General features: G+C 37.9%; 1 protein-coding gene across 12 annotated transcripts in view; it reads left to right on the forward strand.

The window, feature by feature from the left end:
• Positions 1-14585, forward strand: part of LOC109048154 (rho GTPase-activating protein 44-like) — a 50016-nt gene that overhangs the window by 11249 nt on the left and 24182 nt on the right. For all 12 annotated transcript variants that reach the window (XM_042719947.1, XM_042719937.1, XM_042719955.1 and 9 more), the window contains exons 2-13: positions 8228-8267; positions 8395-8514; positions 8606-8682; positions 10375-10486; positions 11181-11257; positions 11349-11466; positions 11659-11727; positions 11819-11900; positions 12047-12174; positions 13300-13411; positions 13746-13827; positions 14455-14535. In XM_042719947.1, coding sequence (XP_042575881.1) covers positions 8228-8267; positions 8395-8514; positions 8606-8682; positions 10375-10486; positions 11181-11257; positions 11349-11466; positions 11659-11727; positions 11819-11900; positions 12047-12174; positions 13300-13411; positions 13746-13827; positions 14455-14535 — 1098 coding nt within the window. The remainder of the gene's footprint in view (positions 1-8227; positions 8268-8394; positions 8515-8605; positions 8683-10374; positions 10487-11180; positions 11258-11348; positions 11467-11658; positions 11728-11818; positions 11901-12046; positions 12175-13299; positions 13412-13745; positions 13828-14454; positions 14536-14585) is intronic.

A 14585-nucleotide genomic window follows, 5' to 3' on the forward strand; every position in this document is an offset into this window, starting at 1 on the left:
TCCGTTTCCCAGTTATTAAAATGTAGCATCTCTTGTGTGAGAGGGAGAGTGGGCGGCACAGTGGGATAGGAGTATTACTCTCTCTAGATCAGATATACTCATCTTAGGTGAGGAGGAGGAGGAGGTATTTGAGCAGTCAGTTTCCTCTGCGCCATTTTTCTTACACACTTAAAAATAAAGGTCCAAAAAGGGGGTTTTCACAGCAATGCCAAAAAGGAACCATTTTTGGGTTCCTCAAAGAACCTTTCAGTGAACAGTTCTCAAAAGAACCATTTTTAATAATCTAAAGAACCTTTTTTCCACTATATGTAACCTTTTTGCCGTGGAACGATGCCACAGATGTTAAAGGTTCTTCCTGGAACCATCAATTCCAATAAATAACGGCTTCATAACCGCACTGTGCCGGGAGGTAAAATGTCAGCCTGGTCGAATGCAGACTAATTGCAAGTGTGACCTCTAGCAAGAAATGTTCCTCTGAGCCACATCATCTCATATTTGGTTATGAAGCTGAACCTTCTTAAGGCTGAAGTCTTAAAATCACCCCTGGGGCTAAAGGCAGGAGCTTTGAGGAGCTTATTAAAGGACATATCGTGGAAAATAGGTTTTTCTTTGCTCTTTTGAAATATATGAGTTTGATGTACTATGTAGACGTACTCTGACAATCAAAATGCAAAGCTCCTTTCCCACTCCACACACATCTTTTATGGAAAATAGTCCACAAAAAAAACAAACCGGGTAGTATTGCCATGACAACCATGAGCATGTGAACATACAGTATGAGTGCCCACGTTCACATATCAGTGCCTATTCAGTATTCAGAACGTGGCCTGGCTTGATTAACAACAGTGTGAACATAATAGAGGTCATTTACACAGAAGTCTTAAAGGTACATGAGCAAAAACGTGGTTTATTTAAAAGTCTGAGAGAGATCAGAAAATGGTCATATAGAATTGAATTATTGTTGGCGCAAGAAACCTAACAATGTATCGTCAAAAATCCTCTAAAGTCTTTCATTTTATCTGCTCATGTTTTGATTTATGAAACTGTGTACTGAAAAGTGCTGTTGTATCCCAATATTTCAGCAAACTAGTAGTGATTTAGTCACAATCAGCAATTTTTTAGCCAATATGAAGTAATTGTTTTAGTTCACTTGCATGATCCTGCCTATGTTTGAGGTCAATAAGACCACAGTATTTGGGTTTAATCCTACCCTGTCCAGAATGCAATTGGCTTTTGGCACTTGACGGGATGGGCAGACCAAATGCACATCAGATATCTCGGGAGGAAACTCCTCCCTCTGAAAATAAGGAGTGTAAAGTTTGTCTCTGTAAAGATCCATGCTGATACAGACCCCCGGCTTTCATCTTGTGTCTGGTAACAGTCCCCTCTGGCCTCGTATGTTGGAGGCTGTGGAAGACACTCAAGTGTCCTCTTAAACATATGCTTCTGTCATCTTGCTGGCTCTCTGGGGCTCATCTTCTGTCCGAGACATGGCAGCAGGGGAATGACTACCTGTCGGGCTCTAATGGCTCTTTGAAGCAGAGTTGGTAGACAAGTGTAGCCGCCCAGTGAGTAGGATGGCTTCACTTGGCTGGATATGTCTGCCTGCTGGACCCCTCCATGTATCAGTCTCTCGCAACCTTAGGGTGTCTACACACCACTGGTTTCCAGATGCAGAGGAAGAGCACAAGTGTTTGTGGAAGTGAAACTCTGTGAACTCTGTGAAAATGAAACAAAAGCAGGAGAAAATTCTAATTCAGAAGTGGATAAGAAAGAAAGTTGACTCTAAGTACTTTCTTAATACATGTTCCTGGCCATAATTTGAAAGGATCTGAGGGACTTTGAAGAGGGCCAAATAGTGATGACTAGATGACTATGTCAGAGCATCTCTAAAATGGCAAGTCTTGTGGGGTGTTCTGGTATGCAGTGTTTAGTTACCTATGTTTAGTGATTAAAGGAAGTGGTGCAAGTGAGGAGGAATAGTGGTCATGGGTGTGCGTGATTGGTTTATGAGTGTGGGTGGCGAAGGCCAACTCGTCTTGCCGATCACACAGAACAGCTACTATAGCTCACATTGCTGGAAAAACTAACACTGGGCATGACAGAAAGATATCACAGCACACAGTTTTCCGCGTAGCTGCAGACCAGTCAGAGTGCCCATGATGACCCCTATCCACCTCCAAAAGCATATACAATGGGCATGTGAGTGTCAGAACTAGACATGAAGCAATGGAAGACTGTTACCTGGTTCGATCAGTCACGTTTTCTTTTAGATCAGGTGGATGGTTCAGTGCGTGTGCGTTGTTTACCTGAGGAAGAGATTGCAGCAGATGCACGATGGGAAGAAGGCAAGCTGATGCAGGCAGTGTTTTGCTCTGGACAGTGTTCTGCTGGGAACCTTGGGTATTCCTGCATTCATGTGGATGTTATTTTGACACCTACCACCTACCTAAAGATGATTGCAGACCATGTTCACAATGACACTGGTGTTCCCTGATGGCAGTGGCCTCCTTCAGCAGGATAATGCACAATGCCACACTGCAAAAACTGTTCAGGAATAGTTTGAGGAATATGGCAAAGAGTTCAAGGTGTTGCCTTGGCTTACAAATTCCCCAGATCTCAGTCCAATTGAGCATCTATGGGCACCAGTTGATATATCTAATCATATCCATGGAGGCCTTAAGAATCTTGGTGCCGGATACCACAGGACACGTTCAGAGATCTTGTAGTCCATGCCTCGACACATCAGAGCTGTTTTGGCAACACGAGAGGGGCATACACTATATTAGTCAGGTGATTTTAATGTTGTGGCTGATTTCTTTCCATCAGAGGCTCCATCAGAGCTTTCTATAGTGTGTAGACACCCTTACTCTGCCTCACTGCCAAGGGCTGTTTACACACATGCAGGATGACAGACCCACAGCTGCACTGCTCTCTCTATCATGGGTGTAGATCTGTGGAGGATATATCGGGATGAAGAAAAATAATGGTGTAGAATACCAGTAAACATAGATTTTTGTTTGTTTGTTTGTTTGTTTGTTTTCATAGCCCTGTGTGCACACCTGTTAATTTCCAAATTTGGCATTTCGGTCTTTTGCCAGGCAGACAAAATTTCTTATTTTTTGCTCACAAGCTCTCCATATTATAGTTCAGTGGCTGCATGTAGAACATCCTTAAGAAAGAGGTGGTCCACTTCTGTGTGTGATGCCCCAAATAACTGTCCTGATATTCCACTATATGCGACTTTAAGAGACTGCTTGGATGCAATATTCAACTTAAACACACAAATGTAACCTTTCTTTCTTGCCTATGTACATTATTAGTATATTGTCCTTTTGTTGCTCTTTAAAAGGATGCCTGAAGCTTCAGAAAAACTAGCACTTTCCACAAATGCAGAACACTGGCTCCATTACTTAATTTTGAGTCATTAATCCAGCATTTGAAGCTTGTTGTTTTTAGAGCTATTAAATGTTTGAAATTAAGGTCAATATAAGTTTATTAATTACTAGTACAAACCAGCATTTAGTCTTATGCCAAATTTACACAGCAAAGATGGCACAGAAGCGCTTCACAAGTGGCATTTAGGTTTCTTTACACAGACTTTTTAATGCAGGGTTGAAAAATTTTATGCATAAATAACAGGTCATATAATATTTAGTTTGAGCACCTCTTTTCACTGACCAATTAAAATAAAAAAAAACAACTCCTAATTTTTTAAGAGTTTCAGGCCCTATTTTGTACCCTATTCTTGGAAAGTGCCAACTGTTGTAGGCCTGACAAAGTGCTTGAAATAAGATGGAGGAAGAAGTGGAGCCAAGGAACAGATGGCAAAAACAATCCCTCCACCACAGGGCTGTTGGCATCAGATAAGAGCCCCGACAGCAGCACTATTCTTCTCTGCAGTGATAAAGTCTCATTCTGTCTTTAAATAAAAGCAGTAGAATGGCTATTATGTGGATCGGATCGGCCCGGCAGCGGCGTGGCTCTGCTCGAGTCACAATTGCAGGAAGAGCTTTTACAGACAGGACAGGAAGTGGGTAGGAGAAAGGGTGTGAGTCTGTGTGGCCGCTGTCCTGACTTTTCTGAGGTCTGTGATTAGGGCCGTCCGCACACACATTGTTCCTGCGGTCCCCTCAGTGTCAGGCACCAGCCCGCTCACACAGGAAGTGCTGTGTGCACAGATGGAGTTAGGAATTCTTTGGCTGAGATTGGACAGTGCTCATAACAGACCTGAATGGCAGGGATTTCATTCACTCAGTTTTCCAGCAATTAGAGAGACGTGAATAGATTCTCATCTGAACCCGTCATGCATAAATTACCTTTTAATAAAGAAAAACCCAACTCAAGTCCAACGTGATGAAATTTTTTACGGCTCAAACTGAACCCAAATGTAAAAGGCAGCATGAATAGAGCAAAAATAGAGATGACAAATAAGGGTTATTTTAGCCACAACACTATCTGGCAGCAAAAAGGCATCTTTCTCTATGAAAGCTTTTCATAATTTCCCCTGTATTTTCTTGTGACGACTTCAGCCAATCAGCATTGTCATGATGTCATTTCCCTGCAGGAATGGGTGAAGAAATTATAAATGGCAAGCATTCCATCAGTCCAATGGAAGATTTGAATTTTGAAATGTCTTTAAAGGTTTTTAAAGAGCATAGCTGAAATAATGTGTGTGTCTGTATGTAAAGCACTGAATTAATTTCAGAAGTTTAATACTTAGGAATGAGGAGAGACTGGAGGAGAGCTTGTGTGAGTCTCCTGATGGGCCGAGTAGATGTGTGCGGGACACTCTGGGCTCTGAAGTCCCCGGTCAGTGCCTCAGCTCTGGCCCGGCCCCAGCAGGCCTGTCTTATTGAGCACTAGGTCATTCACATGCATCATCTGTTCTTCTCTGCCAGGCCGCTTGTTTGTATTTGTCTTTGCCTTGGGAAATTTGCAGTGTAGGAGAGCGGTTCAGTTTGAAGCATCTGTTGTAGGCAGCCTGGGTTTATGGTACTTTTTTTATTTTTTATCAATCAACCTGAAACAGGAGGATACTGCTGTTCAAAAACAGAAGAGGGAGAATTTCATAACACTGATTTTGTTTTTGAGTCTGTGTATTGCAGTCATTTTATGGCAACAAAAACACCTTTGTTCAATAATTTTTTAAATGTGGAAATGTAATAACTGAATTAACTGTAGGCTGTTTATGATTGGCATGCAGTGTAGCATCTTGTCTCATTCATGTAGTATGTCTGCTCACATTGGTTAGTTTAAAATGGATATGAATGTGGCTATTCTAATCACAATGCGTAGATGGAATTATTTAGCTGTTATTTTTAATATTTAGTATGACTTGGTTACGTCAGTAGACGAGAAAAGACCTTGCAGAGATTTTTGATGAAAGATTATGAAAGCAAACACTTTTTGTCTATATAATAATGTGCACTGATGAATCATACACAGTAAGACTAGGGGCATTTATATGGCAAGTCAATAGGGTCTGTTTCATGTCATCTTAAAAGCGAACAGACAGACTGAGTAATGAGTCACCAACTCAAGGAAAACCAGCATACTGATTTTAGAAAGGGCAAAATGGCATTGAAAAATGCTGTTTAGGATGATAGTCTTTTAATTATTAATTGCTAAAATGAGTCATATGGGAGTGGAGGGAATAGACCAGGGGTCACCAAAAATTGGTCTTGGAGGGCCTGTGTCCTGCAGAGTATAGCTCCAACCCTAATCAAACACCTGAACCAGCTAATCAAGGTCTTACTAGGTATACTTGAAAATCATATTTGTCGAGGCAAGTTGGAGCTAAACTCTGCAGGACTGTTTGGTGACCCCTGCTTTAGACTTTGAAAAGTCACGTATGGCCTTTTTTAACCTTCAGAGACCCTATGGAGTAAAGCTGAATGGAAAAAGGAAAAATAAATAAAAATAAAAATAGCTTAAACCTACATATAACAGCAGTTTATTATTATTTTTTATTTAATTCAAAAATATTTTAGTTAAATATTAAATGTTATATTAAGTTTTAAATAATTATTCAAATATGAGATAATTTTAATTAAATATTTAATTTAGAATATTGATTTAATTAATTATGGATAAAATTTAGTAGTCTTCCAAATAAACCTTTGATGTATGGCCAAACAATATGAGCTACATTAAGTATGATTTTTCTCACTGTTGCAGAAATACAAGATTATGTTGCAGGTCAGTTTGATGCGTTTTTTTGTTGGAAATACCGGTTAACCGATGATGCTTTTCTTACATTTTTGAGAATTTTTTTTTTCTTAGGGTCATGAAAATGCTAACTTTTTCTAATCAAAATATTAAAATGTTTTTTAAAAATGTTAAGAAATAGTTACAATATTCTTTATACACAGCACATTATAATATTCATTAGCATTTTTTTATATTTTGAATATATAATGTTTATATAGTTTTTATTATTTTTCTTTAGTAAAAATATAATATAATATTTGAGTATTTTTTTTTTTTTTTATTATATTTTTTTTATATATTTTTTATTTAGTATATGTATATATATAATCAATGCCCCAGTACTTTGTTGTTCAGTGCAGCCTAACGAAATGTCATTTAATATTTACTGTCAGGCTTCTCAGGAAAGTCAAAGTGTATGTGCAGTCTAAAATTCCTTTTTTATTTTAAACACGCACACTGAGGTCTCTGCCTTGGATATTAAATGCACCTCTTTCTACATCAAGACCCGCTTTTTTTTTTTTTTTTTTTTAATTTAACAAGTCATAGTCATCGTGGATGGGAAGGAGATGTGCTGGTGTCTATTTTCATTCGTGTTCGGCATTTGCTGCCATGGCAACCTGCTCTTCTGTATGTATGTGAGCGCCATATGGGTCATGCTGCTTATCTGAGGCTCAGCAGAAACAGAACCTGCTCTGCATCCTCGCTGTGATTCATCATGAATATGTAATGGCCAGAGTTCAATATGGTACATTCATAGGGCATCGTAAAAGTTGTTTTTATCGATTTTTATAGCTCATGATTGTATGTGGGCTGAAGGGGGTGAAGTCGACCCTCCACTTATTTGTAAAAACTTCATCTGCCCAGTTTGAATTACTCAAAGATTTTGACTCTCAGTCAGCCAGTTATATAGGGACTGTTGATTTGCTATTCTTATCATATTCTCAGTATTCAAGGCAAGATTAATTTTATGGCCTGGTATCGAATGACAGAATGTTAATAAGGGAAGAACCAGTGATAATTTTGTTTTAGTAGCTGATGCCTAGTAGTTTGTAGTTTCTTTTAGAAGTTTAAGATGTATTAGATGTATTAAGTTACTTAGTTATGTCTCTCTCTCTCTCTCTCTCTCTCTCTCTCTTTCTCTCTCTCTCTCTCTCTCTCTCTCTCTATATATATATATATATATATATATATATAAAACAAAAATTATGTTTTGTTGACATTTGTGTCAAAAAGTCATATGTGTTTTGAATCAATTTAGATATACTCTACCATTCAGAAATCTGAAGTCTATAAGATTTTTTAATGTTTTTATAAAGACGTCTTTTATGCTTACCAAGACTGCATTTAAATTAGCTGTTTTTAGTTTGCATATATTTAAAATTGTGATTTATTCCTGTGATGCAAAGCTGAATTTCGGGCATCATTCTGCAGTCTTCAGTGTCACATGATCCTTCAGAAATCATTCTAATATGCTGATTTGCTGCTCAAGAAACATTTCTTTTTATTATCAATGTTGAAAACAGTTGTGCTGCTTAATATTTTTGTGGAAACTATACATTTTTGGGATTCTTTGACGAATAGAAAGTTCAACAGAAACATTTATTTGAAATAGAATCTTTGTAACATTATAAATGCCTTTACTGTCAATTTTGATCAATTTAATGCATTCTTGCTGAATAAAAATATTAATTTCTTAAAAGAAAAAGGGATACTGACCATGTCTGATAATGTAATTTAACTTACAAAACAATACAACTTTTTTTTTTTACTTTTCTTTTTTTTACAACTCAAATTAATTATCACATTTTATGAGGTTGCTTTCCAAAGCCATTCAAAAATCTGCAGAGCATGTGTTTCTGCAGAAAAGTGTTTTATAAAGCTTGTGTTTAATTAATTACTGAAGGGATTTATAGTCATTCCCCAGGTAGAGGTGCTCCCATAAAGTGTGTTTAGCAAAATTATCCAGCCTCTTGCTAGTGCAACACCTAAATGCCTGTTCTCTCCTTTAATACAGAGCAGAAAAAACAGAGGTACTGAGTGAAGACCTGCTGCAGGTGAGATGAAATTAGATCGGTGTGAACAACTATGTATACACTCTGTTTATATTTATCTACTGCTCTAGTCTGCTCTTATTTATACTACACTGCTCATATGTTTCACATGTGTCTATTTTTCATTCAGGTGGAGAAGCGTTTAGACCTGGTAAAGCAGGTCTCTCATAGCACACATAAGAAGCTGACCGCTTGTCTGCAGGGACAACAAGGCACCGATTTAGACAAGAGATCAGTCAAATCTCCCTCGGTATGTCAACTCTCAAACCTCAGATACTTCTGTTTTCTGCAGTGCAATTAATTACACTCATAGCAACTTGATTTTGATTTTCCCTAAACAGAAAAAGTTGCCCCTGACGATACTTGCTCAGTGTATGGTGGAGGGAGCGGCTGTGCTAGGAGACGACTCTCTTCTTGGGTGAGTTTGTCTTTGTATTTTGATGTCGAATCAGATTTTTCAAAGTGTGTCCCTTGGGCCGCATCCTTATTTACAACCGGATGGGCATCAATGGAGAATTATGCTTTTAAACTCACAATGGAAAAAGTGATTTTCTTAGTATTTTCTCAGTGTTTGTGAACGTGAGGTGGAGTCACAGTATCAAAGTCCCGTCAAACGTCCCCAGACCCAATCACAAGCTCACAATCCATTTTTATAGCATCAAATAACTAATTAAAAGCAAACTTATTAGAAAACCGAACACTTGAACTTACATCGGCATGATAAGAACTACCTAAAATGATGGACACCATCTTTGAGAAAAATTTACTTGAAGTGTAATTTAAATTAGTTTGGCTCACGTCCCATTCGTTTACATTGAAAGGGCGGGGTGTATGATTAATACTGCAGCCAGCCACCAGATGGCGATCAAAATGTTTTTGCTAAAAGGCTGGAAAGTCACAATAAATTAAAATTTCTACCTATTAGATTGTGTTTTATTAATGTATACACCTACGCCTTACAATAATGCACATACAGTAACTATTGTTGTTCAGAGTGGCAAAAATCACGCAATATTGATGTGAGCATGCCCAGTGAACGTAGCTGTATCCCTTCTAGCCTCAACCGTGCTGAACACTTAATTTGCATACAATACAAAATATTCTACAAAATTACCAGCAGCAGGTTAAATGATAAAATGTTATCAAAGTTATTTGAACAGTGAACGTATAGGATATAACAAATCATCTTTACAAACCAGTTGTCATCCAGCACAATAGGTGGTGGTATCCATCTAATTAAGTTGGTTTGCAACCTGCCAGTAAACCCAGTGGAGCAGAAGAAAGATGATTTTTTTTTTCAGCCAGGTGGTGTAATTACTACAACCCACCAGCAGGGGCTAATGGGATCATGGTAACCTTATTCAGACTAATTGTGGTCAAGATTTGGTTTCTAAATGTTTCTTGTCATGCAACCTGCATTGGTTTGCATCAAATTAATTTGGATAGTTTCTACCAAGAGACACAAAAATATCATAGAGTTTGATTAGGCACACAGCCTTTGATGTCAGCATCAAAAGATGTGGGTAGTTTCTCACACATTCAAGCTCTTGAGATATTTCCAAAGACTATAGAATACCCAAGATGTGTCACTCGTATAGTTTTGAATGGGGAAAAATACAATGCTCAATCGCAGGAAGCCCCGCCTTCTGAATGAAAGAGCCAATCACTAATCAGTAAAGTCAGGGCGTCACTGCAGCTGCCGTTAGAAGCGTCCTGGTTGCTATAGAAACAGTCAGCGCTCTGAGACGTGCGATTAGGACTGCGCATGCACACTGGCTGATCTAGCCTGACAAATAAGCTTTTTATAATGCTATTTAAACAAAAGTAACAACATTTATGATATAGTTGTTGTCAGATTTCTTTGGTGATTTCAAATATGAAATTTAATCGTAAACGTAGTGAACAGTTTTGGAGAATTTGATGTTTCCCCATTCAAAGAGATAGGAGTTGCACTTGCGTGTCCGAGTGGCGTTTCAAAGATGGCCACCGAGTCACATGACTTGTCTTAAAGGACTTTGATATTTCATGATATTCACCAAGATGTTTGTGAATTAGGATGCAGCCCTGACTTGGTTGACTGCTTTGGCTAACCTGTGGTCTCCTTCTGTAGCAAGATGCTGACGCTCTGTGGTGAGACAGAGGAGAAATTGGCCCAAGAGCTCCTCGTGTTTGAGTTTCAGATTGAAAGAGATGTTGTGGAGCCTCTGTATGTGCTGGCTGAGGTGAGCATGTTTTTCCTGTCAAAGTTACTCTGTAATACACATATTGCATTCTTTTGCATCTGCATGTAACCATGTAAAGCCTGAAATATGAAACAATAGTCAGATAAATCTTTTTTATTATTTTTATTGAAAGGTTTATTAAACCTTTAGACTAAATAAAATCTTTCTAACAGTATTACTTACATTAAATGCATATAAATGTCTATTGTCACTGTATATCTCCCAATAATATAATAAGTCTTAGTAATATGATATTTAAATGCTTAGTTTTATTATCAAAGCTCTGTAGTTTTTATTATGGGACAGAAACATAAAATGCAATGTAATACAATGATAATTCAGAGATGTACATACAAATGTTCATCAAATGCCTGATGTATTAAAAAATAGTTTATCTTGAAATATTAAAAATCAGGGTGTACAACAACCTGATGGGGGACATTTTTACTTAAAGGACTTTTATTTGCTAAAAACTATAAACTATCAATCAGAAGACTAAAGGAATGTAGTAGATTGTGTACAGCAGGTTTTTCTGCAAAGTTTTGATGATGTTCATAATTTAGAGGCCTTAGAAACTTGTGTTTTAAATATGATACAGTAGACTTTATAGGGTTGGAAGCTAATTCCTAAGTGCTTGCGGTTTTCATGCATGAAGGTTGTATTGCTTCTCATATGGACACGGTTTTCTGTTTAGGTGGAAATTCCGAACATTCAGAAACAGCGAAAACATTTAGCCAAACTCGTTCTGGACATGGATTCTGCAAGGACACGGTATGGACTATAAGCAATATTACTATTGATCCCTTGACCTGCATTGACCGCCACGTTCTCTGACCGCGTCATTCGTCCTCCTGACCTCTAGGTGGCAACAGTCATCCAAGTCTTCAAGTCACCCTAGTAATGTCCAGCAGGGCGGAGCCAAGTCTGATTCCCTGAGAGAGGAAATGGAGGAGACGGCCAATCGGATGGAGATCTGCAGGGTGATGATTCCTCTCACTCTTTCTTCGATTATTCCTTTCGTCCACGTTTAATTAAAATCTTAACCAAATGCAAAGCAAAACTAACATGTTACTTTTACTTAATAGTCTCCATCTCAAAATGGTTTTGCCTTTTTTTATTAGAAATTTGAAATATTTGTGATAACGTAGACCTACATGTCTTCCTTTCTGTAGGACCAGTTATCAGCGGACATGTACAACTTTATGGCCAAAGAAATAGACTATGCAAACTACTTTCAAACGGCAAGTACCTCTGGGCACTAAAGGTGAAGTGTGTAATTTTGGTTGGAATACCTTACAATGTGTGTGTGTCCTCTTATTCGTCTTGCTGTAGCTCATAGAGGTTCAGGCAGAGTATCACAAGAAGTCTTTGGAGATACTGCAGAGTGTGCTGCCACAGATCAAAGCTCACCAGGGTGAGACTCTCCACTTCCTCTTTCATGTCTGAGCGTGCAAGTTTGGTTAAGTGGTGGCTTTCAAGTGCTTGTGTGGGTCTGTCAGTAAACTTGTTTCTGTAGCTTTTAGGGACCTGCATTTTAACGTCCATCATGATGTGTTTCAGAGGCATGGATAGAGAAACCATCGTATGGAAAGGCCGTAGAGGAACATCTAGCCATCAGTGGCAGGGAGATTGCATTTCCTATCGAGGCGTGCGTCACCATGCTGCTGGAATGTGGCATGGAGGAAGAGGTGCGAGACTGCTGAGAAATAACACAACATGCCTTATTTACTGTATACCTGGAAGCGCAGTTTGTTTCTACAAACTGAGGGATGAGTCGAAATTGTTGTTTGTGGTATTTGACAGCATGTCATAGATGCCGTTCATAAACATTATGCTGTAGATAACCTGAAACATTCTGGAAAGATCTCTTTGAGTTCACCTTGACAAATTATTATGTACAATGATAGTATCATTGACCAGGATTGTTGTAGTCTCAATGTCATGTGGAGTGTCCAGAGAACATCTACAGTCTGTTCACTGATCAAATAGTTGTATTAATATTTTTAATATTGTTGAATACTTCCCCTGTGTTGAATTATTTATTTAAATGCCATTAAATGATGCATTTAAAAAAAAAAAAAAGATTCATAATTGGCCGCTTTATATGTCATTAATGAAGTCTGTATTAACTATACAAAATTATTAAATTACCCAAAATTATTATTTTATTTTTTTCAGAAATTAAGAACTGTTATTTTTATGTTACATAATTTATAATTTATTATAGGTATTTTATAAGAAATAAATGTAATTTATTTAATTCAGTTTATATTAATTTAGTTTATCTAATTTAGGTTACGGTTTGATTATTTTAATATATGAATAATAATTTAGCTAATTAAGAGGATGAGTTGCATCTGTACTTATAATATACACTTTTCTGTAAACATTTGTCATAAAATTGGAATTTTTGGAAAAATTGATTTTTTACACTTTCAGTATAAAAACTAAAAAAAAAGAATGTTTATTATTATATATTTTTTATATTGTACAAGTGTATTGTTTTTGTAATGTGTTTTTATTTTTATATTTTTTATATATAAAATACTTTGAAAATGTATTTGAACTTTAACTGATAAAATTAATTAACCATTATTTATTAAATTAAACAGCTTTTAGTTATCTTGAGGCCCCATTGGAAGTTTGCTGAGACCCCCTAGTGGGCCCCGGCCTCCAGGTTGAGAACCACTGGTCTTTTGCAAAAAATAAATTAATTAATTAATTAAACCACGAGGGCCAAGGATGCCATTTGGGACAGGGCTTGGGATTTTATGGCCAAAAAGGTCTAAACTTTACTCTTCTTGTCACATAAGGGTTTATTTCGGGTGGCTCCCTCAGCCTCCAAGCTGAAGAAACTTAAAGCATCTCTGGACTGTGGGGTTATGGATGTGCAGGAGTACTCGGCCGACCCACATGCCATCGCAGGTGAGCATCGTAGCTTTTAAAATGTTCACTGAACTGTCCGCAGTGTCCTTTTAGTGGATCGCAGCTACAAAGTCTCAGACCCCATGGAAGTTCACATTAAATTATGTCCCAGGTTAATTTGATCTCATTACACTGGGCCTGAAGCGTGACCTAGTAGCCACCAGTTAGAAGGGCCACAGCCGACAGGTGGTACACGCTGACTGTGGCCATGACAGCTCATTTGTCAGGCTTCTCTTTAGTATTTCAAGCAGAGAATATCACACGTGCTGTGCTTCCCTCTTTCCCGCTCTTGTCCTTTCCTCTGACCTCTTTCCTTCCTCATTGCTTCCCTCAGGAGCTTTGAAGTCTTATCTTCGTGAACTTCCCGAACCTCTAATGACCTTTGAACTCTATGATGAATGGATTCAAGCCTCAAAGTAAGTATCAATGGTCTGTCCCAACACACACTCCATTACCCAGTACTAAAAGCCATTTTCAGATGCATGTAAGACATTTGGCTCGGTTCCAAAACGTACCCTGATCACAGAGTTTTCATCTGGAAGATGTATTTTTAGAGCATTTGCTTATCTGCAATATGTCTCCTGTAAGCCTCATGTAAGATGTTTCCTGTGTTGAAAAAAAAAAAACCAAATAAACAAGCTAAGACCAGCCTGAAAATCTAAAGAAGTGGACTAGACCAGCTGTTTGTACACACAGATGCTTTGCAGATGAAGCTCTCTGTAACTGAAATCTTGGAAATGTACATGTGCTTTGGGTGGTGAGCCGTCTACCTGGATTTAAAGGGATAGTTCACCCAAAATTGAACACTTTCGAGGCCCAGAAACGTAGTAAGGACATGATTAAAATAGTCCATGTGACATGCCTAATTTTATGAGGCTACAGGAATAATTTTTTTATTTATCAAAAATAATGACTTTATTCCACAATTTCTTCTTTTCTGTGTATTATAGTGTAAGAGAATGTGTAGCTGATGAACATAGAGCAGTATATTCATATAATGTATACTGTACCATAATGCATCTCTCCCTGTGTCCTTTCTCTAGTGTTCAAGATATGGATAAAAGGCTCCAAGCCCTTTTGTGTACATGTGAGAAACTACCAGCAGACAATCTGAACAACTTCAGGTGTGTGGTGCTTGTTATTTGCTTATTATTTGTTATTTCTGACGAGGCCT

The sequence above is a fragment of the Cyprinus carpio genome, chromosome A3 (genome assembly GCF_018340385.1).
Source record: "Cyprinus carpio isolate SPL01 chromosome A3, ASM1834038v1, whole genome shotgun sequence".
Lineage (NCBI taxonomy): Eukaryota > Metazoa > Chordata > Actinopteri > Cypriniformes > Cyprinidae > Cyprinus > Cyprinus carpio.